Below are 26,319 nucleotides of genomic sequence, written 5' to 3'. Positions count from 1 at the left end.
TTCTGAAAGGATTTTAAAAATATGACAAAAAGTATTTCAATTGTTTTCAATGCGACTACGCCTACAATGTATTTGGCATCAACATGTATGTTATAAAAAATAATGGCAAAGACTGAAACCGTTAATTTAATCTAAATGTTTATCCCATGTTATGTAAATCTGTCCAGCAATCCCTCAAGAACTGTTTGGCACGTAAGAGGAAACTTCGTTAACAATACGGTCTTGACATTCATGAGTCACAACATACATATGCATAGATATATTTTAAATTTTTATTGTTAGGAAATGTCTTTTTGATTTAATCGAATAAATATGATTATCTATGTACTTGTGTGTGTGTGTCTGTCTGTGTGTGTGTGTGTGTGTGTGTGTGTGTGTGTGCGTGCGTGTGTGAGTTTAGATAGTTTTTGGAAAGTTTATGATACAAAATTTTCTTTACTGTTTTTTATTGATCTTCATTTTCACACTCAAAACTTTGATGAATGACATTTTCAATTTCATTTATCATAAGAAGGGCGAATGACGACAAGTTTGTTGGCGGAATTTCTTCTTCCAAATCCAATATAGAGTAATTTATTTTAAACGTGAGTTTAATTTTAATTTCTTCTCAACATTCCTCTTTTCTTTATATGATTTGGTAGATAATTTGGTACACCGTTGCCAGCCATCTCTTGCCAATTAGAAAGTTTACATCTAAATTTTTGCAGTATTAGTATAAGCTATCGAGTACAAAATAGTATAAAAAATATATCAATAATTATTTTTTGGAATGATATTTTTGTAAGCAACGAATGATTTTATTAAAAAACTACTTTTAGAATCAAAATATCTTCTAATTTGTATAAACAAAAGAACATGTCCAATAGGGACTGTAAATGTTTGCTTTAAAAGGAAATTTCTTATTTAGCAAGGTTATTTAAATAAATAGTTCATTGCTCAGTGAGTACAATAAGTCCTACATAAACATCATTTCAGTAAACAAATAAATTCCTATTTAAACAGTATTCAACCAAGTAACCTAAACACTTGAGTCATTTGTCCAAACAATCTATTCACTTGAGTCAAGTAACTTATTCAATCCAAAAAAGTAATGGTGACCACAGTGATATTAATATTTTATATTTTATCCTCTAAACCACTCAAACGTTCGTTCATTCAAACAAACTACTGATCCCAGATGATACACAATAAGACGAGGCAATTTCGAGATTTCCACACCTCGATTCAACCAAAAAATTTATTCAATTACGCAATTTATTTAACCAAGTAACTCATTCATTCAAGAAGTTTTCATTTCAGTGGAGCAGCGTGCATTCGAAGCACCTGCCCACACTTTCATTGTAGGTCTCCAGTTGCACGGTGACATCGTGTATGTTGTGATGAACTTTGAGCTGTTTGATCGCTTCGTGCATTATCGCCTCTCCGTGCGAAATATCATCTGATGGAGTTGTAATGAAAATGCCATATTTTTCGTAAACTTTTGTTGTTCTTTGATAAACGTATTGTAATTTTATTGACAATTAATTCGGACTAAATTGTGATCGAATTTTCAGTTTACCAATCGCTAGATGGACAGACAGAGCAGCTTTAGAGCCAGTGAGTGACCAGATCTTCAAATCGTGAATCTGCATGACTCCTTCTATTTCATTCAGGAATTTCTCTATTTCAGCCCGGTCCACATCAGCTGGAGATCCTAACGAGTGAAAAAACTTTATATCTTGTTTTAATAAATTAAAAATATCATTAAAAAAAACTTTATTGGATAAGCAATGCCATAATATATTAACATTATTGGGTAAGTTTTATTAAATCATAATAATCGGCTTGTTTACTGATATTTTTTTATCTTTGCATTGAAGTCTCACAATCATTTATGGCGTATGCTCAGATAATAATTAATAATAATAATAATATTGCGCAAATAAATATGGAGTATGAAAGGGGCTTGCAAATCTGCGTAGTACCTTCCATCAACACTCTGAAAATATCTTTAAGGATGTTGAACGTGGTGCAGAGAACCAGGATGGAGAAGATGAAAGTGCAGATGGGGTCTGCTATCCGCCACTCAGGCTGAAAAAACATTTTTATTTATTATTTTGTCGGCGCTTCACTTAAATTATAAATACAATTATTTATAAAGATCACTGCGTTTTAGGCATAGTTTCTCAATTTTTCTAACGAGATTTTTATTATCTTGATGACGTTTATTAAGGTTAAATAAAAAAATTTTAATATTTGACATTTTTGACAAAACATTATTAATAACGTTATTACTACAGAAAAGCTTTTTTGGCATCAACTGCCACCATCAGGGTAGTTATATAGTATTGTTCCATCTTTGTGTCTTTGTTTTTACAGCGACTGCAAGTTGAATAATGCCAAAAACGCAGTGATTTTTATAGATAATTATATTTTTGGTAGTCTAAACCCAAAATTAAATTATAAAATGAAACGTAAAAACAGTTTCCGTAATCACGAATTCAACAACAATAACGAATTTTATTGTACACCTCTTGCCAAAACTTTAAGACTCAACCTCGAAATAAATGAGAGTAGAAGCAAAGAGGACGACGGCACTCTGGACCAAGTCGCCAATCACGTGTATGAATGCTGCTCTCACATTTATACTTCGACTATTTGCTTTCTTTATGGTGTTTTTGTCCGATGGATTTTTTATTTGCTCGCTAAAGTTGCTGCCAGACATTGATCCGGCGGACTTATTTATTAAAAGATTTGTTTTTTCGGAGGCTGCCAGCTGGTTATCCAATAAATACGGAGTATAATTTTGGTCGTTAGATTGAATACGTTTGAGGTTTTTTTGGAAAGTTGAATTGCTGGTAATTTCGTTGATTTGTTGTTGTTGATTTTGTTGTTGATGTTGTTGTTGGTGATGTTGTTGTTGATGTTGTTGTTTTTGTTGATTTTGTCGTAGATGATGTTGTTGTTGTTGCTCCAGTTCATGTTGATTTTTCGTACTTCCTTGATTGTCAGAAGCTGCAATTCACAAATACATTCAACTTGTATCGAATTCTTATGATTAAATTCTTAATAAAAAAAAAATAAATAGACAAAATATAAGATGTTTTGTGTTAAGAAAAAGAATTAAACAACAAATAAACATGCCCATTAATTTATATACATAAAGTTATATACATAAATTTGAATACATAAAATTATATACATTAATTATGTACACTAAAGAGTAAACGTAGCAACAAACAGCAGAAACAAGTAACTACACAAAGTTGTTGCACTTAGCACAAATGCAGATGAATCTTCCCCTGCTGAGAACTGATCTTTGCCCAGAACGATCAACATACTGCAGTGACGATTATTCAAATGTTTTTGAACAAATAATTCTTACTGCCTCGATTTTTTATTTATTTATTTAACAAAAGTTACATGTAAATGGCGAAAATCTTTTTACATCAGAACCATGTTACTACATTAGCAGTACTAGTTACGTTAACACACCATCGCACTTTAAGAAAAATAATAAACTAATAGTTTTTATGAATTACTAAAAAGTAAACTTTTTATTTATATATCATCTATATATAAATAAATAAATATATATATATATATATATATATATATATATATATATATATATATATATATATATATATATCTATTTAAATAAAAAATTGTTTGTCAAACTGACCAAATGTTGAAGAAAAGACCCAGACCGGCGGTGACCATCATGATTTTAGATTGGATTTCAAAGTCGTTCTGGACGATTCGGAGGATGGCGATGAAGACGAGGACGACAGCCATGAACCATATCATTAGAACTGATATCAAAGCACCAAGTACCTCTGTTTTTGGGTTTGTTGCGTTTGCTCATTGTTGATTGTGTTTGTTCCTTAACGTGTGTGTGCTCGCATGAGTTCATTTGACGCATGTACAGTGTCTAGGTGTAAACGTGGAAGTTGAAATTAAATGGAGTTTATGTGAGAAATTAATATAAAAAGACTCAAAATTTAAAAAAGATTATCGCTGATTTAAATTTTTTGAAATAATTTTGAAAATTAAAATATCTTTACTAACCTGCTCTGTACCAACCGAAGTTGTACATCTTGCTGACTGGTCTGCTAGACAACTTGAGAGCGATGAGGCTGACGGCAAAGCTGATGAGGTCAGTTAACAGGTGGGCTGCGTCGGTAACAATTGCCAAACTGTTTGCCAACAAACCACCTAGTTACCGTCAAATCAAGTTTTATCGAGTTAGTTAATGGTTTCAAGTTCCATTCTCGGTTATTGACTTATTGATAATTTATCAAGCTGAGCCTCACAGAGTGTAATATGTTTAAAAAGTTAATGACAAGTGCCATAGTATTAGCTCATCCGTGTTTGTTATGTTAAAAGCGAAATTCAAAACTGATAAAACAAACGTTCCTTGCGTCGTTCGTTGTTCCTTAAATATATAACCAGCATTAAGCATGTTTGCATTGAATGCCTTAAATGTGTACGCTTCATCGAAAATTTTGAAAATTAAACATTTTACAAATCCCGAAAACTTTTTATTAAATGCAAAAGGCAGACAGAAGCACTTCCAATTAATTAATTGACATTCAGACATTCAGACATTCATTAAAAAATTAACGCAAACGAATGCAACAAAACTACGGGAGCGTGCGCGCCCACACACACACACACACAAACCAACCTATTATCTCAGCCATCATAAAGAGGAAACAAAGAGAAAGAGCCTTGACCAGCTGGCGGACAGCTCTTTTCTTGTCCTCGTTCTCCCTCACCATCGTCAAGTTGTGGCAATGGGTCTTCCTGGTCACTTCAAGTTTTTCATCTTTGGGGCAGTGGTTTTCATCTATTCAAATGAATGGACCAGGGTCAGGGCAGAAATTACTTTTTTGCTTAATTTCCGAAACTTTTATTATTTATTACATTGTTAGTTGATCAGAATTAGAATGGAAATAGCTGAGATAAGAAATGAAAATATTTTTGAAAAGTAAATTACCTTCCATTGTTAGCGGAAAATTAAATAATGTTCACAAAAGTAATTCAATAAAAACGAATAAAAATATTTTACGCTCAAGTTATTTAATATAAATAAATTATCTTATTAACTATTATATATTCATTTTGACTATTTTTATGCCAAATTAACATTAACATGTAATAGATACGATGTGTGTGTGCAGTGTGCACTTCAGAGCTTATTGATTAATTGAAATCATCTAAACTTACATAACATTTAGGGTATGTTAATTCAATTCAAATGTTCAACGTGATATTCGCAATGATTGGAGTTTGAACGCCTTTTGGTGCAATTTTAGAAAATTTTACTACTTTTATAAAGGAAAAAACAGACGAATCATGCTTAGATGAATAACATACACACAGACAAACATACACATACACACACACACACACACACAAACACACACACAAACTATTCAGCCATTTATCATCGTCATAATACAACTGATGTTACTAAATAACGATATAACACAAACAACAATAATATTAATAATAATTAAAAATAAAAATAATTATGAGAATAATGACAACTATTATTATTTATATTCATAGTCGCATCGTTTATGATGTTTTTTTTGTAACATCCATCTAGAAATGTCTGTTTGAATCCAAATCTACGATCCTCTTAGTTTGGAGTTTATAATTTGATTATTGCATATTTTGCTGCTGCTACTGCTGTTGTTGTTGTTTTTAATAGTTTTGTTGTTATTGTTGTTGTTTGGTTGTTTGGTTAAAAGAAGTGGTAGTAGTAGTTGTCGTTGTTGTAATAGTAGTAGTTGTTGTTGTTGTAGCAGTATTAATAGTAGTAGTAGTAGTAGTGGTAGTAGTAGTAGTAGTAGACGTAGTAGTAATAGTAGTGGTACTTACCCAACAAGAATTTTCCTGCTTATGATGAACATTCAATAATAATACAGACAACTTTCTTTACATTCACAAACGAAGCAGACGTATTTTTTACAACTGATGTTTCTGGTAGATTTAGTTTGATTCCTTTCTTTTCCATCTTGAAAAGCATGTGCCGCGGAAGATAAACATCCCATATTCTCCTGGATGTCCGTTATGTTTTTCATAGCCACCATTATTTCTTCCACTTTTGTCACGAAAAAACTTTTATAATATTTCCCGTTGTTTGTTGTCTCAAATTCTCCACCTTGCTCAATTCTATCCAACATTTCTTTCAAGGTCATTTTTGCCTCCTTTTAGACGCAATTACATCCAAATTCGTTAGTCGGCCACTTCTTTTGCTGTCCACTGATGTTATCTTGCATTCCACTTCTATTGTTTTTTAGCTTAAAATTTCAAATTTGTGAAAATAACTTTTTTTCCCGATCCGAAATTTTTTTTAGCTTTTCTTCCAAGTTAACAAGTCCCTGTGAAATTATCTCCTAAAATTTTGAAAGTTGCTAGCTACAATTATTAGCGTTAAAGACTAATTTTCGTTTGAATTTGAGTGAGTACAAGAACTGTGGAGCTTTTATAGCAACTTCATGTTGGAGACTGATACAAGCTTTTGTTGTTGATGGACGAACGATTATGAAAGAATTGGCCAATGTTAAGGAATGCCTCTTTGCTGGCCACTGTTGAATACTTGAATCACTTTATTTTATTCACACATGCGATGTGTGTGGGTATGAGAGGAAGAGAGAGGGAGAGAGAAAGAGAGAGAGAGAAAGAGAAAGAGAGGAAAGAAATAATTATTACATCAAAAAATTATTTAAGTTCTTTGATGTGTTTTTAATGTTTGAGTTAATTTAATAAATAAATTTTGTACTTTCATAACGTGATTGTCGCCGCATCTTAAATTAAAAAGTCATAGGTTGCGGTTGTCATCAGCCCTCGTGGCATAGTTTTAGAAAATAACAATGGTGATGACGATATGGTGAATGTGATGAAGTGATGATATGGTGAATGTGAGTTTCGCGATGTTTGTAGATCTGCTCAATATTTGTTCTTGGATCGTCTTTCAAACAGGCTCCTGGCTCGATCCCTACACTAAAATTACGTAACCTATGGCATTAGTAACAATGATATAATACAAGTTGAAAACGTTGTAATATTTTTTCAACAGATGTATCAATCTAGTTAGATAAAAAAAATAATTCAAATTTACACTTGTTTGTGTTAGTATTTGTGATAAAAGAGAAATATTCCTATGGAATAAGATGATATAAAATTATTTTAGAAAAATTTGCAGAGTAGTTTGCACTCATCAGATTAAACAATTCTAATTAACAATTAATTAATTAATTAATTAACAATTCCACAATCATAAGTAGAAATCTACCAGAACGAATCCGCGTTCCACGCCAAAATTTTTGACGAGATGCAGTTACCACTTCACGGCAGATCATACGTATTAAATAATAACATTGTTAGGATTTTAATGGTTAATTCTTTGAATTTTTTTCTGTCTAAAATTTATTTAAGTAAAAACACTAAAATTTTATTATCACTAAAATGAACAAAAACTAATTTAAAAGTCAGTGCGAGTAATATTGGCAATCACAAAATAAAAGAAGTCTCCCATATGCACCATACGATGAACTGCAAAAACAACTTTGCAGTTAATATTTGTGAAAAAAGCCACAATGCTATAAAATAATTATTCAAAAAAAATAATTTCAATTATTTTTTTAACCTGCACACTTGCAATAGTAAAATTGTTTTGCATGCATTTATTAGTACAGTATTCAATTGTCATATAGTCATATACACTAAAATCCGGAGAAAATCCTGATGACAACCTTTATATCCTGAACTGGTTATTCCTGAAAAAAAGATTGGTTGTAAGGCTGAAGGAATTTTTTCTCAATTAAAATGTAGTAAATTAAACTGCTAAACCTGAAAAAACAGCGTAATGAGAGGAGCACCAAGAAATGGAACTACAGCCGCAGGAGACATAAGTTTTTCCAGGTTCTGGTGGAGTTCCACACATGCAATGCTCTCCATTCTGGTGAATAAATAAAAAGTTCAAAATTTGTTATCTCGGTTTTTAATTATGATCAATCATTGTTAACTGTAATCGTGGAATAAACGTATCCTGATAGCATGCACAAGTTCAGACATATTTCTATTGAAGATTCATGAAAATAATTTTTTTTTCAAAATTGCTTGAACAAAAATAATATTTGTCTGCAAGATTTTCTGAAATAGATTTATTCAAAACATCAACTTCTCGTTCAAAACTGTATGAAAACTTTGGCTACTACCTAAACCATGGACTTCAAGTTCAGCGAATGTCATTGGACTGGCGGGACCAGCCTTAGCCGCCTCTTGCTGAATAATAACAAATCTTGAGTAAATGTTAATGTTAATACAATCAACTCTCATTGGTTGAAAATCGGCTGAAACTGTCTTTGGATATTGACCACAAAACTCGTAATTATCCCGTATGGTTTTGTTCACTTTTGGATCAAAATAATTTGTAAGTCCAACAAGAAAATTGTCCATGGTATCGTCTTGAAATAATTTTTAAAAATAACGTCAGATCAAATTGAAAACGCTCACATTTTTCAACTCACAACAACATCCAGAGCGCGAATACAGCACAACGTAGACGACTTTGAATTTTTGAATAAGATCAACCGCAAACCAGTTTTCGTAGATAGGAGTTTCTGGTGACAACAAACAGAAAGTTGTTTTGTCTCCATCAACACATAAACTTGGAGAATGCACCAGATCTTCAGTACTCATATAAGCAGGTTGATTCAATGCTACATTACTATATCGTAATAAAATATCTGAAAAATAATAATTATGTAATATAACTGATGCATCTACCAAACAAATACTCATTAAATGTTGAGAAGACTGTTCTGTTTACCATCCAGACAAATCACTATACGTAGACCGCATAAGGGAACAGGTGTTGAGGCACACATTACACTATTTTTTCATAACAAACATAAATGTATGGCATTTAGCAAAAAGAAACAATACATAAACATTCAAAACGGCTATCATCATTTTTTTCTCTTGACAACAAACTGTAGTAAGAATCGTGGCGTTTGTTTGTTACTTGTTGTTAGAAGAATATTCTAACGTGTCCTTGTAGTCCGCTTATGGGTGGATTCAGACAACGTTGATGAGGTGGGTGAATTTTTAAAAATTTTGAAATTTGACGGGGTACCAAAAACAACAAAAACTGCCGGTCCCACAAAAATTCGCAACTGAATCTGTTTAATTGTCACCAATTTGGAAAATATTTTTCCAGGGGCTTAGTTTGAATTCAGCCTTAGACATGTTCAGTGGCAATTTTAGGAAACGAGGACTGGGGCCCGTTATTAACTGTTCACAATTATTTTGTTGTAATTTTCTAACTTATACTGTTTAGTTGCTTTTTATACACTGAAACACAGTTCTGCATATTATGAAAATATAGTTTTACATCAAAAAATTGAAACAAAATGTGTGATAAACTAAAAAAAAGGTCGCTATGTATTTCCAATATCCGGTCCCGGTCCCTCCTCAAACTATAGCCCACCCCTCCCCTTTAAATTTGTCTTGTCCCACCCAAGAGAAGGGTAATACTACTGACATAGTTTTTGGTAAAATAATATTATATAAAATTAATTATAATACATAAATTATAATGCTACAGTATATTTTACAATTCTCTCTTAAGAATTCTCTCTTTACAATTCTCTCTTTTTCATAGGATTTAACAACATCTCTACATTACATACATCTATACATTAAAACCCATTCTTTACAACAAGCACCCTAGCTATTAAACCTGATTAGTTTTAGCATCATGGTATAAATAATTGAAGTGAAATCTTACCGTTGGCATAAACTTCTAGCTCTGCAAATTGTAACTGTTTATCTGAAAGCATTTCTTCAATACTATGATCCCGTTGAATAATGACAAATCTGTAGAATTCCGTGTATCCCCCACAAGGAACCGTAAATGTGTGATCGGCTGGTAGATTAGAAAATGGGCTGGTATCACAGATGTGGTAACCATTCCCTACAGGTGCATTCGTTTGACGATCAAAAGTGTTTGTCATTCCTACTATAAAACCGTTCATAATATGAGCTGAAAAACGAGTACAAGTATACCATATCAATTTTTTAAAACTAATTATTTAGACGTCAAACTCACCACATCCACCTACACAGTTAGGATTAGTGTGCAGCGAAATATACTCGACATGGTATGCATTAATAAGGTCAACAACAAACCAATTGGAGTCCGGATAACTTTGGTCAGCTTGAACTATGGTGCTTGGGTCCCCATCCACACCGTTGGAAGCTCGATTCATCCCATTCACCGAACTCAGATAGGCAGGTCTTTTTAAAGCCACATTAACCACCGCAGCTAAATTGGTTAATAAAAACGCAACTTTTTGCTCTTCAAAATTGTTAACAACGAATAAAATTTTTAGACTTGAAAAGATTTAAATTTCAAATTACCTCTAGTAAACACAAGATAATTCAAAGTGCAAGCAATAATAGTTTTTCATTTCAAATGAAAAACTAAAACGTATAAATTATTCGTAACATTTAAACATTTAACTGTTAATAGTGATAGCTATTTCTCCAAATAACAACAATTGGGAGGTATCATCAGAATATCTATCTCTTTCTCTCTCTCTCTCTCTCTTTCTCTCTCTCTCTATATATATATATATATTTATTTATATATATAATAAATCATTTTACCAAGAATGTCAGCCAGCCCGATTCGTAAGAAGATTGCTGTGAATCAGCTGCAAGTTAAGCGTATCGACTTGAAAATTAATTATTCAAACAAAAATAACTAACTACAGGCACAAAAAATATACATTTTTGCCATTTGGGACCATTTAGCAAACAATTTAAAAAAAATAAAGCTAAAATAAAATGAAAAAAACTGTAATGACTACCTGAAAACGTTTTAACACTCTAACTGATCTAAATTTTACTATTTAAAATTGCATTCGTAAATTCCAGCGTAGATTTCTCAAAATGGACCAAACACTTAATTTCCCTTACAATTGTTAACCCAGGTAGTGAATGTTATAAAAATGTATTTTACAGTGGCGGATCTGGACAACTTTGACGGGGGAGCAATAATTTTAACATTCTACAAGAAACGGCGTTTTTTCTGTGCAAAAACTGAGTTTTAGTCACTTTTTTAAAAGTAGGGTACAACTCACCACTATGGCAGTAGTAGTGTATGAATAAAACTAGTTAACTTTTTTTTATTGAAACAGTAAAACAATTTCACGTTTCCATATAATTAAAATTAAAAAAATTCCAAACAGCATGACTCCTTTCAGTTGCGTTTTCAAATGTTTCAAACAGCATTTATATAAGTCATATAAGTAGTGCACTGTGCACTGAGTCAACTATTCATAAGTTATTTACGACAGTTCGTAATTTATTTACATGAAAGTTAAATTATTACAAAAATCGCGAAATAACACTTCGATTATTTTTTCGACAATTTATCGAATGGCAAATGGTAATTGGAAACTATTTTAAATTTTTATTTGGAAAAATTAGAAAAAAATAAAGATAAATAAATAAATAAATATTATTAGTAGTAATAGTAGTAGTAGTAGTAGTAGTAGTAGTAGTAGTAACAGCAGCTGCAGAAGAAGTAGTAGTAGCTGTAGTAGTAGTAGTAGTAATAGTAGTAGTAGTAGTAGCAGTAGCAGTAGTAGTAGTAGTAGTAGTAGTAGTAGTAGTAGTAGTAGTAGTAGTAGTAGTAGTAGAAGCATTTTAATTATTTGTTTGCACTTGTTAAATGATACAATAACTCTTTAAATTCTTCGCTTGATGAGTTGTCCTAATTTTATGCATTATTTATGTTTCACACACATAAATAATAACAATGTAGTTGTTGATGATTGTGGATAGAGTAGTGTTTGTTGCTCTTATTTATTGCATACTTTATTAAGTGCATGCGACATAACTAGGCACTTAAGACATGTTAAATGACATTTGGACGAGTAACACCAGTAACTTGTTTACTGCATAAAAATAAATCGAGAGTAAAATGAAACAAACAATTAATAAATGTGCACGTGTGTCTGAGTGTGTGTGTATGTATGTGTGTATGTATGTTTGCATGTATGCAAACAAGCATGTATGTAAGCGTGTGTATGTGTACATATTGAGGTGTGCCTTACGTATATTTGTATGCGTGCATCTATGTACGTATGTATGGGAATAAATTTTATATGTTAACATCAATAACTACATATCATAAAGAGTATAATTAAACGTTTCAACGTTTTAATCGCCAACGGACTGAATATTCAATTTTCTGTAGGTTAAACATAAATGAAGTTTTCTACTGCAATGCATATGCTAGCGTAAATTACTTCCAACCAATAATGAAAATTTATTTCGATTGACCACAACCATAACGCGAGACGTTTATTACAGTGCGTGCCTTGAAATACAGTTGAATAAAGACCGGAGCAGATGAAGAAACTCATTCCGCGATTGAAACTACAAAGAGAATTTTTGAATAAACAAAAATCAATTGGCACCATAACATTACAAATTACAAAAACAAGAGCTCCTTCTAGTTCCATTTCCTTGTCAATTTTGTACTTTCTGAAACCTCTGCGGTAACTCTTAAAACCATACATTTACAGGTTTACACACACGTACTGTAGGTCTCGTCAAACAATGAGAAGTAAATGAGAACAAAAACATGGATAAGCTGAGATTTTTGTTGCAATTTTTTTCAATATTATATTTATTTTTACGTGTTTTATGTGAATAAATTTAGCATTGATTAGAAAACCAACCGGTAAATATGCAAAACGTTTGAGAAGAAAACAAAGACCCGCTATTGATTATATTTTTTGCTCTCACCGTATTGATTGTAATGAAATATCGCTCATCTCTTTCAAGTAATTTTTGTATAGTATTATTTTGCAAAATATTTTGGCTTTCACAAACATCTACTTCCTTATTGTAATTTTTTCACTTTTTACGTAAATATATAAATATATATATATATGTGTGTGCATGTGTTTGTGTTTGTGTGTGTGTGTGTGTGTGTGTGTGTGTGTGTGTGTGTGTGTGTGTGTGTGTGTGTGTGTGTGTGTGTGTGTGTGTGTGTGTGTGTGTGTGCATTCAGCAAGAAATTTACTCAATGTTTTTAGTAGAATTTCTTATTTCCAATAATAATTTTTTATTTCACTTTTTTATCATAAGTTTTCAACGCAAGCGATACGACAGAATGACAAGGGAACTTTGAAAGGGAAAAAATCAATGTTCTCGTCATCTATTCCAAAATTTTCTTACCTGCATGTCTCCTGTATGATGAGGAAGGCAGTGATTATCAATAAGTTTTTTTTAATTTCATGTCCCTTTATATTTAATAATCATTTATTTAAAATATTTATTATTTGTGACTATTATTTATTAAGCAACGTTTCATGGGATGGGCTTAAATTAAATTTAAGTGCGTCACATGTAAAACATGACGGATTCACAAAAAAAATCTTTAAATTATCACACAAAATTTTAATAAACATCGTTACGCTTTAAAATAGCCTTCGGCCGCCTAAAGTCGTGTTTCATATTAATTAAAAATCATCACATATAAGAAGTTTATTCAGCAAACTGATCAAATCAGATAATTATTAATTTCTAACAAATATTGCAAAATAGGTTAACTTTTTACATATTGAGTTAATGCAAATAAAGAATATATAGAGTTATCTTTTGAGAGCTATTTTTTTATGTTTTTAAATGTTGCAAGCATTGTTTCAAACTTTTATCAAACTTGAATTAAGTGTCACAATTGATTACAAGAGTTGTTCATACTTGTAGAATTTGAACTGCTAAGCATATTGAACTTCGTAGAAACTCCACCCTGAACTTAAGTTTAAGCTACTTAGTAGGTAGCCATTCAAATGCCTGTTCAGCTCACAAACTGACCCATCTACTTGAAAATTAACGGAATCACATGATCCTGGAATGCATGTCAGTAAACATTTTATTCTTCCATTAACAACTAACCTACCTGAAACATATCCAGATAAACGCCGGTTGAAAAAACGTTTCCAAATTTTAGCTGTGGATAAATAAAAATTGTTGTTTTCAGATTAATTAAGTCAATTTAACAAAACATAAAATATCTTACAATTGAGATAATTAGCAGCAAAAACTTCCAGTTCGCAGATGGAAAACGCTCCAGGTCCGTAAACAGGCTGTTGAGCAATGACGTAACGATGGGCTGATGTGAGGTGGGCATTGCACTTCAATGTGTGCTTTCCACCACCAACTGCCTTGTACTTGTATTGACCACAGAGAGGATAAGTACCTCTTACAACGTCCAAACCATTATAATTTTTCGAATCCAGTCCGATCACGAAATAATCCATGCGTTCGGCTGACAATGAAAATGTAACTTACAAATCAATTGAAAATATTAATAGGTATGATTAATTTTGAAAAATTTTTTGTACACAATTTTAAATTTGTTTATGACCGAAAAATTTTTCAACACAACTGAAAAACGTACGGCAACAATAGTCTCTCGAAAAAAGATTCACATAATCCACATAATAGGAATCCACGAGATCCACAACTGCCCAATTGGGACCACCAGGACCATCGCTCCCATGATAACAATGCCCACTGGAATAGTTAGGATTTGAGTCACCATCCACCAAGTTAGATGGTAAAGAAAGGTTATCGAAAACTGAACTACATATCGTCTCCTTTCTGAGAGCCAGATTTTGAGCATTGCACTTTTCAGTGAGAACTGTGAGTATCAAAAAAATCATCCCATTTAACGACAATAATTTTAAAATCATGATTTCTTTTAAAAGTTTATAAAAATAAAAAATAGTTTGCAACAATGAATAAATAATTACACCGTCTCTATGTTATGGCTAAGAGTATAAATGATGATACTATATAAATCTTTCTAGTAAAATGTATAAGCTTATAAGCGTGCACATTTAATGTAGCCACATTAAATAATTTTATATATGGTTACGGAAACCACACAAATACGCATATGTATATACACGCACACACACACACACACACACATATATATATATATATATATATATATTTATATATATATATATATATATATATTGTTGAAGTTGTTGCAGTCATAGATGGCATTCGGTATTGTTGCTGTTTGGAAGGTCATCATTTCAGGTTTGTGTGCTTGTGGTCGGTTGAGATGGTTCCTTCCTCATCGACGATGAGTGATCTCCAGCAAATGACTCCAAAATGTTGACGTTTGTAACAGTTGACCCGGTGTTCAAAAGTTAATCTTCTTTCTGCTCTGTCGAGGTTTTTGCAGGCTCAGTTTTTTGCTTCCATTTCTGTTCCACTTGATTTTCCGAGTGGTGCTTTATATAAATTTGATGATGTTGCCTTGTTTATGTTTACAGATGTTTGTGTGGTTGTGGTTTGTTGATTTTGTTGTTGGTCTGTTTGTATTTGTTGATGTTGAGTTGGTTGTGTTTGTTGATGTTTTTGTTTGGCTTGTGTTTGTTAGTTTGCTGATTGCATCTGTTGATGTTTTTATTTGGCTAGTGTTTGTCGGTTAAGCATTTGCTGCAGTTGTTGATTAACAGAGCAGAAAATTGACCTTTGAAATGTTTAACACCAGGCCAGTTCCTACAAGCGCCAACATTTTCGAGTCAGTTACTAAAAATGAAATATCTCAAACGACCACAAATACATTATTTTGTGTAGGCACTTGTCTTTGGTTGCTGTAACTATCTCCTGTCATGGGAGTATATCTCAAAGCATATTTTGAGTAGATCTGTGATGTCATTTTTGCTGCTGGCTATAAGCAGATTTTGTTATCAATTAATCAATCAATCAATCAATTAGCTTATAAAGCGCTATTTCCGCGATGTTCAACAGCGCTCCTCAATGAATTTTGAAAATAGATGGGTCTTGAGATCCGCTTTGAACTTTGCAAATGATGGAGAAGTAGTCAGAGAGTTCCAGAGAAAAGGACCAGAAAAAGCAAAAGCAGATTTGGCAAAATATACCTAAACATTTTTCTTCAACTTTTAGCTGTCAGGAAATATTTTTCTCAATATTTGAAAGCGTAGTCAACAACACAATCAAAGATATTGTAAACATAAACATTTTAGCAAAAGCAAACTCTGCTAGGTAATTCAATCATTCATCAGCCAATCATTACAAGCCTGTAATTTACAAGCAGGTAAAGTCTTCTTTGGCACATTCCTTTGTTTACTTCACCTTGAAACTCTCATATATTATTGGTTAAATTTTTTCTTTTATATAATAATTATAATTAATTCCATATTAGAATCTATATAAATTGTATGCATAGATATATATGACAAGTTTGAATAAACAGTTGCCATAAAATGAATAATTGCCTTCGTTAACAGTCACTCTGATTAATCGGCTTTGTGATATTCATCGCGTCGATTGAAAATGCAAATGAACTTTAATAAAGTAATAAATTAACACTTTGATTATCCAAATTCCAACATTCCAATGTGTTCAATTAACAAATAAGTTGTAATCCTTTGTCCATCTGCTAACATGAATTTATTATATAAGTGAGAGACCTGACTTGAGGAAACATAAACAGCTTTCGTGTGTGGTTAGCGCTATTAACAATCGAATAATCTTTTGCAAAATTTCTTATTCAGTAATTTTTTTCATTCATCAGTCTACGATAACTACTAAAATGGCAGGAAATTCGAAAGAACTTACAAATCGTTTAGAAAAATTCGAGGGTTGTGAAGAATTTTGTTCTAATATCACAAAGGAAGAAATGGAGGACAGTTTCTGCAGCAACGTCCGTAAAATATTGCGGGACATGAAGACGATTGAAAACCTTTTCAACGAAATAGAAGAAAAGAGAAAACAAAATGAAGAAATAAAATCAGAAATAAAACGTTGGCTGAGCGAAGATCAAACAGAATTTGCCAGCGATGTCGGCAACGCAGGCATCACTTCTAATGCAACAAAAACAAAATTTGGAGAATATACAAAAACAGGACAAGAAAACAACAAAATTGGAGAAAATGAGGACAGTTTCTGTTGCAGTGTACGGCAGATATTAAAAGACAAGAAGACAATTGACAATCTTTTTGTTGAGATTGAAGAAAAGATGAAAAAAAATTCCGAAATAAAATCTGAAATAAAACGTTTGATAAATGATGGATCCACTGGCGATGTTAGCAATATAGTCGACATTTCTGCTACACTGAATTCAACAGACGCAACAACTACTTATATAAAAAGAAACCCGACAGAAGCTCACACAACGACAAACAAAATTTTTTCATCAACAAACAAAACAATAACATCAGCAAATTTGAGGAGAAAAATAATATTAGCAAACATAAACAACGCAAGATCTAAAAACACAATCAACGAAACAACAAAGTTAGCATCAACGAACATAAAGAATACATCATCAACAAACAAAACTACAACAACATCAGCCAGCAGCAAAGGCGCAGCATTTAGAAATTCACACGAAACAAGTTTTAATGTGAAGTGTTTATCTGAACCAAGAAAGAGAAGAATAAGGAGAAGATTGACTTTTGAAACAATGGTCCCTTCACCTGGCTTGACTCCAGCAAAAGAATTCTTGGTAAAGGAAGAAACAGAAATTAATTTAGACTCTACACCAATTAGAGAAAATACAAGAAGTGCTCAAACAGCAAAAATATCATTTTCATCTATATATAGAAATCGAACAAACCAATTACAAAGAATGCACAGGACAACAAATCATACAAACACATCAACAACGTTAACCAATGCAATCAGTGGAGCCACTAAACCAACAAACTCGAAGCAAACAAAATCATCAACCAAGACAAACAGACCAACAACAAAATCAACAAAAATAAACCACACAACATCTACAATAAATCATACAAACACATCAACAACGTTAACCAAGGCAATCAGTGGAGCCACTAAACCAACAAACTCGAGGCAAACAAAAACATCAACCAATACAAACAAACCAATAACCAAATCAACAAACATAAACCATACAACATCTACAAATACAAACCAAGTCACATCATCAAAGTTATTCAAAACGACTGCCACACAATTAAAAGAAAACACTGGAAAAGCTCAGGAGCCGATACGGAAATCGTTTTCGTTTATGCATAGAAACCGAACGAATGAATTAAAAAAGACACTCAGTACAACAAACCACACAAACGCCCCAACAACATCAACAGAAGCAATCGGAGGAGCTGCCAAACCAACAAACACAACAAAAACATTGAAAACGCATGCAAATGAACCAGCGTCATCAAAATCATCAAACATCAGCCACAAAACATCGCAAGTAACAGAAAAATCTGAGAAACCAACACGGATGTTTAGACACGGCACAATAAAAGTACCAACAATATCAACAAACACAATCATTGGAGCCACAAAACCAACAAACACTGAACAAACAAAAATATCAACCAATACATACAACTCAACATCAACAAACACAAACAGACCAAAAACAAAATCAACAAACATAAGCCACAAATCATCTATAAACACAAACAACACAATATCATCAAATATATATAGAGCCCCAGGTGAAAACTCGAAGTGGACAAAGGTGGAAGTAAAAGACTCCTGTGAGCTTGAGGAAATAGAAAAAGAAAAAAGAAGATTGACTTTAAAACGGAAAAACACCAGGCCAGTTGCCAATATCCACACATCACCAACAGAGAAAGCAACGAACGCAACAGCACAAAACCTGAATGATGGTCTTCCAAACAGCATTAATACTGAAGATAAAATACCATCTATGACTTCTAAAAGAAGATTGACTTTTGAACTGAAAAACACCAGACCTGTTGCCAGTCTCCACACATCACATAAAAAAGACATCATCTGAAACGAACGCAACCACACAAAACCTGAATGATGGCCTTCCAAACAGCAACAATACTGAAGATCAAATGCCATCTAGGACTGCGAGAGTTTCAACAAACAAAACAGCGCAATCGACGTTGAAGGTCCTGCACAGTTAGAACAAACAATAGTCTACCCATTCGTCAAACTCGTGCCAAATGTTTGCCATCCATCCTGTGGACAATCCAAAACTCAACTTGTACATATTGAATATATTGTTTATATTGTACATATTGTTTATATTGTACATATTGTTTATATTGTACATATTGTTTATATTGTACATATTGTTTATACTGTGAATACTGTATATATTGTATATATTGAAAAAAATAAAAAAAAGGTAAATAAAAAAAATTTGAATAACTTTGAAAACACTAAAAATTGTATTTTTATATAAATATGTAAACATCATTTTAGTTACCTTTATTCATTTCTATTCATTTTTTTAATAATTTATGTCATATAATAATTTTTGTATTTATTCATTTGATTTTGTTTCAAAAATTTGCATTTGCATACTTTATTACAGGGGTGACCAAACTACGGCCCGCTGGCCGCATGCGGCCAGTAAAGATTTTTTTATGCGGCCCGCGACGCCTTGTTCGCCATAAAATGATAGTCAGCCAGATGTTATGACCAAAAAAAGAGCCACAAATCTTAAAAAATTCTTCCCCGGGTCGAAAAGGTTTACTATTTATGTACATATTCGGCCCTTCAAAGATGAGATAGTTCTCAATGCAGCCCTCACAGCAAATAGTTTCCCCACCCCTGCTTTATTATGTCTGTTAAATAGTTATAACTTGTAGTTTGATTTGTATAAATAAATAATAATAAATAAATATTTGTCGTTAATAACAAATATAATGAAGTGAAATGACTAACAATAAATATTTCTCGCAAGTTTAAATTTCAATCTGTACGAATTATGATTGCAATGATAGTATTCGCTAGACGATTTTCACAATACAAATCAGTATAAAAATTAAGTCAGCAAATATACTTCTCGAAGAAATATAATAAGGAATAATTCGAAGGTGATAAATTTGATACACGAAAATATATACTAAATGTGAAGTTCTGGTAAGCGAGGTATAAAAACTTCGTTCGAAATCCAACGTCGATGTCAATGACGGATTGGCGGATGGATGGAAAAGAGTTCCACAGTGTCAAATTTAAAAAATCGAAAACAACAAAATCAAACAAAATACTAACAACCATAAAGACAAACATAAAATATTTACTATGATGAAAATTACATGAAAAATAAAAATGCTGTAAATAAATTTTGAAATCTTCTTAAAAGATAAATTAAATTACGCAAACGATGTATTATATAAAAACTAAAGTAGATAAATTTCCAATTGATGAAAATTGTAAACAATCGCAGATTAGTTGTGTTGCATTGTATGGTATTGTATTTTATTGTACGGTATTGTATTGTAAGGTATTGTATTGTGTTGGTTTGTATTATATTGAATGGTATTGTATTACATGGCATTGTATTGTGTTGTTGATTTCTAGAGCGCCTCTATTTAGTTATTTCAGAGGTGTGCTTTGTTTAGTTGAAAAAATGATGTTTTTTTGTTGTTCCATAGATAATTTCAAGACATGTTTCAAGACAGAAGCAGGTTGTTGATCGTTGAAAGGCAAAATGCCATTGCTAAAGTTAATAGAGACCTAGTAGAAGTAAAAACCCATTATTATTCATATTAAAAGATTGAAAAAAAAAATGAAAACAGTATATAGCACTTGATTGCGCTGAAAAAATTTTGTTGGTTCCCAAAGAAATGTTACAGCAACAGACTAAGTGGAATGAAAAAAATAATTAACCGTTAATTGCCTTTGTTAACATTCATTTTAATTAATCAGTTACGTCAATTTCCTTTCAAAGTTCAAATTGAGACCAAATGACTGACTGATTGACTCACGGCACCAGTGATAAAGTGAGGACGAAAAATCATTTGAAAATTTTTGCTATCAGGAAATGATTTCTTCACATTTTTGTGCCAACAAAAAACAAGAAAAATGAAAGGGCAGTCAGTCAATCCAGCTGCGATTTTTTCAGCTCAATGTTTCAGTTTAATTTCGATGAAAATAAAAGCAACAATCAGTCAGGCAATCAATAAATCAAAGAAGCAAGCAATAGAAACCTAAAATTTACAATCTTCTTTACTTTCCATTTAAGTTGCATAACAAAGGATTTCAACTTTCCTTTAATTGAATACTTTAGAATTCTTTCCGCTTTATAACTGATCGAGTTTATCTGGTTTAATTGCTTAATTAAAGTGATATTTATTGGTTTGTCAAAGGTTATTTCGATACTTTTATTGGAAGTCACTTAATTATTGTATTGAACAATACGTAACTAATTAATCATTGACACTTTCATTTATTGCTAATAATTTTATACATTTTTTTCTTACCTTAATTTTAATTAATGCATTATTAAAAACTATATAAGTTTTTACTTTATTGTATTGTAGTAAATATTTAACAATTGCTCTGAAAAGAATAATTAACCGTTAATTGCCTTTGATAACATTCACTTTGATAAATTAGTTACGTTCAATACAATAATTAAGTGACTTCCAATAAAAGTTTCGAAATAACCTTTGACAAATCACTATAATTAAGCAATTAAACCAACAAAACTCTATCAGTTATAAAACGGAAAGAATTCCAAAGTATTCAATTAAAAAAAAGAAAGTTGAAATCCTTTGTCCATCAATGCAGGCTGGCATTTTATGCTAACCCGAATTTACTATAAAAGCCAGTGAGATCTGACTTGAGAAACATAACCAGCTTTGTATAAGATTTCAGTGCAAGCAGCGATTGGATAATTTTTCAAGCTATTCTTATTTAGTAATCTCAGTTCGACAGCATCTTTCCGAGCATTTATCATAACTTCAGAATATAAAGTTTAATTTTTCAACCCACAAAAATTAATAAAATGGCAAACACTTCAAAAGTACAATACAAAAGTTTGAATAATAAAAAGGACAACTTCCGCAGCAACTTCAAAAAAATAATGGAGGAAAAGACGAAAATTGAAAACATTTTCAAGGAGATAGAAGAAAAAAATAAAAAAAATTGTGAAATTAAATCCAAAATAAAACGTTTGTTGAGAGGAGATTTAAGAGAATTCAATAATGATGTTGGCAACACAGCAACAAATTCAACAGAATCAACAACTACACCTGTTAAAGCAGCTACAAATGTCGCTCAGACACCAGGAAGAATGTCCTATTCAACAATATACTGGAACCAAAAAAATAAAGTCCGACGAACACACAGAGCAGCAAATTACACAAAAGCAAATGCAATCAGTGGAGCCACTGAAGCAACGATCACATACAAAACGAAAACATCAACAAGACCAAAAACCAGCATAAACTACTCAACATCTATGAATGGTAACAAATCAACATCATCGATCATATACAGCAAGGCAACCACACAAATTAACTCAAAAACCGGAAAAGATCAAGAACCAACAAGGATATCATTTTCATATTTGCATAGAAATCGCCCAAATCACACGGTCGCACCAACAACTTCAACAATTAGAGCAACTAGACCAACAAGCACGAACAATACAAAAACGTCAACAGATGGAATCAAACCAACGTCCAAAACAACAAATATTAGCCATTCATCTCATTCAATATCTCAAAAAGCAGGAAAAGCTCAGGAGCCGATACGGAAATCGTTTTCGTTTATGCATAGAAACCGCACGAATGAATTAAAAAAGACACTCAGTACAACAAACCACACAAACGCCCCAACAACATCAACAAAAGCAATCGGAGGAGCTGCCAAACCAACAAACACAACAAAAACATTGAAAACGCATGCAAATGAACCAGCGTCATCAAAATCATCAAACATCAGCCACAAAACATCGCAAGTAACAGAAAAATCTGAGAAACCAACACGGATGTCGTACTCATACATGTTTAGACACGGCACAACAAAAGTACCAACAATATCAACAAAAGCAATCATAGGAGCCACAAAACCAACAAACACAGAACAAATAAAAATATCAACTAATACATACAACTCAACATCAACAAACACAAACAGACCAACAACAACAAACATAAGCCAAAAAACATCTATAGACACAAACAATACAACATCAACAAATATTTATAGAACCCCAGGTGAAAATTCAAAGCAGACAAAGGTGGATGTAAAAGACTCCAGTGAGAAAGGGGAAATAGAAAGAGCAAAAAGAAGATTGACTTTTGAACTGAAAAACCCCAGGCCAGATGCCAATGTCCACACATCACCAACAGAAAAGACATCATCTGAAACGAACACAACCACACAAAACCTTAATGATGGCCTTCCAAACAGCAACAATACTGAAGATCAAATGCCATCTAGGACTGCGAGAGCTTCAACAAACAAAAACAGCACTTCAACATTTAGTGAAACAAATACAACACCAATAAAATCTGCGTATACAAACAGCACAACGACGATCATTGAGCAATTTCAATCATCGTCAACAAGTCCATCATCAAGTTTTACGCTGACACCAAGAATCCTGACAAAGAAAGGAAAAAATTCGGAAATAATAATGGATGGACTACAAAACTTTTCGAGTATCAATTATTTAATTCTTTCGACAGCAATTAAAAAGAGAAGACTCACTCAGAAGAAAAAAAAGTCAGTTCCACTTTTAAGGAAGCTTCAGCTGCAAGCAACGTTGAAGGTCCTGCACAGTTGGAACAAACAATAGTCAAACGCCCGCCGAATCTTTGTCATCAATCCAAACTCAACATGCACATATTGTACATGTTGTATATAGTGTACATATTGTTTATACTGTAAATACTGTATATATTGAAAAAAATTAAAAAAAAGATTAAAATACATGAATGATAAAAAATTTAAATAACTGTAATTGTATATAGTGTACATACTGTATATATTGTGCGTACTGTATATATTAGAAAAAAAATTATAAACGAAAAAAAAAATTATAAATAAATAATCGATAAAAAATTTTAATAACATTAAAAATTCTAAAAAAGTATTTTCATGTAAATATGTAAACATCATTATTCATTTCGATCCTTTTTTTAATCATTTATGTCTGGGATGACAGGGGTGAGCAAGCTAGGGCCAACAAATCTATTTTATGCGGCCCGCGAGAACTTGTTCGCCAAAAAAAGGTCGTTAGCCAGACATTATGACCAAAAAAGGAGCCACAAATCTTAAAAATTCTCCCCCGGGTCGAAAAGGTTTGCTATTTATGTACATATTCGGCCCTTCAAAGATGAGATAGTTCTCAATGCGGCCCTCACAGCAAATAGTTTCCCAACCCCTGCTTTATTACGTCTGTTAAATAGTTATAGCTTGTAGTTTGATTTGTATAAATAAATGATAATAAATAAATAGTTGTCGTTAATAACAGATCTAGTAAAGTAAAATGACTAACAATAAATATTTCTCGCAAGTTTAATTTTCAATCTGTTCGAATTCTGATTCCAATGATAATTCCAATTTGCTAGACGATAATCGCAATATAAAACAGTATAAAACTTAAGTCGGTAAATATGATTCTCGAAGAAATATAATAAGGCATAATTTGAATGTGATAAAAACAATGTAGAGAATTTAAAAACAAAATCAAGATTCTTTCAGATATATACTTAAAAAATTTCAAAACTTATACATTTATTCCATTACATACAGTCCTATGCATGTTCTGGTGGCCAATGGTTAAAAAAACAGCTTATTAATGTTTGTTATATATGTGTAAACAATAAATTCATTCATTAATCATAAATTTGCCCAAGAAATATAGCTAAATACAAAAAAGTACTATTAAAACAACCAAGTACCGTTCCACGACAGATTGTACCAAATACGTATGTAAGTTTCAAAAACTAAAGTAAGAGAAATTTATTATGAAATAATTTTGCCATCTCAATGGAGAAAAAAGAATGGAAAGGAGGTACCTGACTTAACCATCGCCGTAACCATCTGATATTGTCCTTCTACCTAAACATTTTCTGCTGCTTTTAGCTGTCATGAAATATTTTTAGCAAAATTTGAAAGCCTAGTTGACAAAACAATCAAAGAAAAACAACACAGGACATTGTTAACATAAACATTTAGTAAAAGGAAGTTACAAAATACTTTGGTCCGATTCATCTGTCAATCTTAACAAGCCTTCCATTTAAAAGCCGTTAAAATCTAACTTCTTGACAACTGATAAACTCCATGTTATCTACTTTGTATCTTTTAACTTTATTAAAATTAACATTTTTAACAAAGTTAATTATAATAAATGAAAGTGCCAGAGTAAATATACAAAGTTGTTATTTTTATTATAATTAACTTTGTTGTTATTATTATTATCTTTTGGTTAAAACATAAAATATAGTAACTTTCCTATAAAAATTTAATTAATTTTTTATTAAAATTTATATAAACATTTAACTGATACATTCATAAATAAACGGTTTCAATAAAATGATTAATTAACCGTTAGTTGTCTTTGTTAACAATCACTTTAATATGTGATATTCAGCGCATCGATTGAAAATCCCAAATGAATTTTACAAAGCAATAAATTAACACCACTTTGATTATCCAAATTCCAACATTCCAATGTGTTCAATTAACAAATAAGTTGTAATCCTTTGTCCATCTGCTAACATGAATTTATTATATAAGTGAGAGACCTGACTTGAGGAAACATAAACAGCTTTCGTGTGTGGTTAGCGCTATTAACAATCGAATAATCTTTTGCAAAATTTCTTATTCAGTAATTTTTTTCATTCATCAGTCTACGATAACTACTAAAATGGCAGGAAATACGAAAGAACTTACAAATCGTTTAGAAAAATTCGAGGGTTGTGAAGAATTTTGTTCTAATATCACAAAGGAAGAAATGGAGGACAGTTTCTGCAGCAACGTCCGTAAAATATTGCGGGACATGAAGACGATTGAAAACCTTTTCAACGAAATAGAAGAAAAGAGAAAACAAAATGAAGAAATAAAATCAGAAATAAAACGTTGGCTGAGCGAAGATCAAACAGAATTTGCCAGCGATGTCGGCAACGCAGGCATCACTTCTAATGCAACAAAAACAAAATTTGGAGAATATACAAAAACAGGACAAGAAAACAACAAAATTGGAGAAAATGAGGACAGTTTCTGTTGCAGTGTACGGCAGATATTAAAAGACAAGAAGACGATTGAAAACCTTTTCAACGAAATAGAAGAAAAGAGAAAACAAAATGAAGAAATAAAATCAGAAATAAAACGTTTGATAAATGATGGATCCACTGGCGATGTTAGCAATATAGTCGACATTTCTGCTACACTGAATTCAACAGACGCAACAACTACTTATATAAAAAGAAACCCGACAGAAGCTCACACAACGACAAACAAAATTTTTTCATCAACAAACAAAACAATAACATCAGG

At 31.9% G+C, this 26,319-nt stretch overlaps 5 protein-coding genes across 5 annotated transcripts; 2 read left to right on the top strand and 3 right to left on the bottom strand.

Annotated features, from left to right (window-relative positions):
* Positions 1–1,295: 1,295 nt before the first annotated feature.
* On the bottom strand, positions 1,296–4,763 carry HELRODRAFT_77640 (hypothetical protein; the record flags this gene model as incomplete). The annotated part of the gene is made up of 7 exons (XM_009017916.1): positions 1,296–1,438; positions 1,559–1,693; positions 1,965–2,070; positions 2,537–2,716; positions 3,661–3,818; positions 4,051–4,197; positions 4,670–4,763. The coding sequence occupies 7 exons, from the start codon at positions 4,761–4,763 to the stop codon at positions 1,296–1,298; spliced, it is 963 nt and encodes a 320-aa protein (XP_009016164.1).
* Positions 4,764–7,701: 2,938 nt separating this feature from the next.
* Positions 7,702–10,268, bottom strand: HELRODRAFT_171168 (hypothetical protein; the record flags this gene model as incomplete). Its single annotated transcript, XM_009017915.1, has 6 exons — positions 7,702–7,772; positions 7,846–7,954; positions 8,227–8,462; positions 8,526–8,744; positions 9,788–9,973; positions 10,109–10,268. The coding sequence occupies 6 exons, from the start codon at positions 10,266–10,268 to the stop codon at positions 7,702–7,704; spliced, it is 981 nt and encodes a 326-aa protein (XP_009016163.1).
* A 3,170-nt stretch (positions 10,269–13,438) lies between these two features.
* HELRODRAFT_191323 (hypothetical protein) lies at positions 13,439–14,828 on the bottom strand. Its single transcript, XM_009017914.1, has 5 exons — positions 14,480–14,828; positions 14,099–14,347; positions 13,630–14,029; positions 13,589–13,600; positions 13,439–13,559 (listed from the first exon to the last, which is right to left on the bottom strand). Exons 1-3 carry the CDS (start codon positions 14,772–14,774, stop codon positions 13,797–13,799), a joined length of 777 nt encoding a protein of 258 aa, XP_009016162.1. The 5' UTR covers positions 14,775–14,828; the 3' UTR covers positions 13,439–13,559; positions 13,589–13,600; positions 13,630–13,796.
* A 1,829-nt stretch (positions 14,829–16,657) lies between these two features.
* HELRODRAFT_171166 (hypothetical protein) lies at positions 16,658–18,844 on the top strand (the record flags this gene model as incomplete). Its single annotated transcript, XM_009017913.1, has 1 exon — positions 16,658–18,844. The coding sequence occupies one exon, from the start codon at positions 16,658–16,660 to the stop codon at positions 18,842–18,844; it is 2,187 nt and encodes a 728-aa protein (XP_009016161.1).
* A 2,970-nt stretch (positions 18,845–21,814) lies between these two features.
* Positions 21,815–24,096, top strand: HELRODRAFT_171165 (hypothetical protein; the record flags this gene model as incomplete). Its single annotated transcript, XM_009017912.1, has 2 exons — positions 21,815–23,597; positions 23,984–24,096. The coding sequence occupies 2 exons, from the start codon at positions 21,815–21,817 to the stop codon at positions 24,094–24,096; spliced, it is 1,896 nt and encodes a 631-aa protein (XP_009016160.1).
* Between the last annotated feature and the right edge of the window lie 2,223 nt (positions 24,097–26,319).

This window comes from Helobdella robusta (genome assembly GCF_000326865.2).
Source record: "Helobdella robusta unplaced genomic scaffold HELROscaffold_20, whole genome shotgun sequence".
Taxonomy (NCBI): Eukaryota; Metazoa; Annelida; class Clitellata; order Rhynchobdellida; family Glossiphoniidae; genus Helobdella; species Helobdella robusta.
The sequence above is the reverse complement of the archived record's forward strand: the minus strand, read 5'-3'. Positions and strand labels throughout refer to the sequence as shown.

Coding starts and splice junctions, on each gene's coding strand:
- HELRODRAFT_191323 (XM_009017914.1), bottom strand. CDS start 14,774: ATGATTTTAAAATTATTGTCGTTAAATGGGATGATTTTTTTGATACTC. Junction 14,348..14,479: donor TTCGAGAGACTATTGTTGCC/GTACGTTTTTCA, acceptor TTTCATTGTCAG/CCGAACGCATGGATTATTTC. Junction 14,030..14,098: donor TGCTGCTAATTATCTCAATT/GTAAGATATTTT, acceptor ATTTATCCACAG/CTAAAATTTGGAAACGTTTT.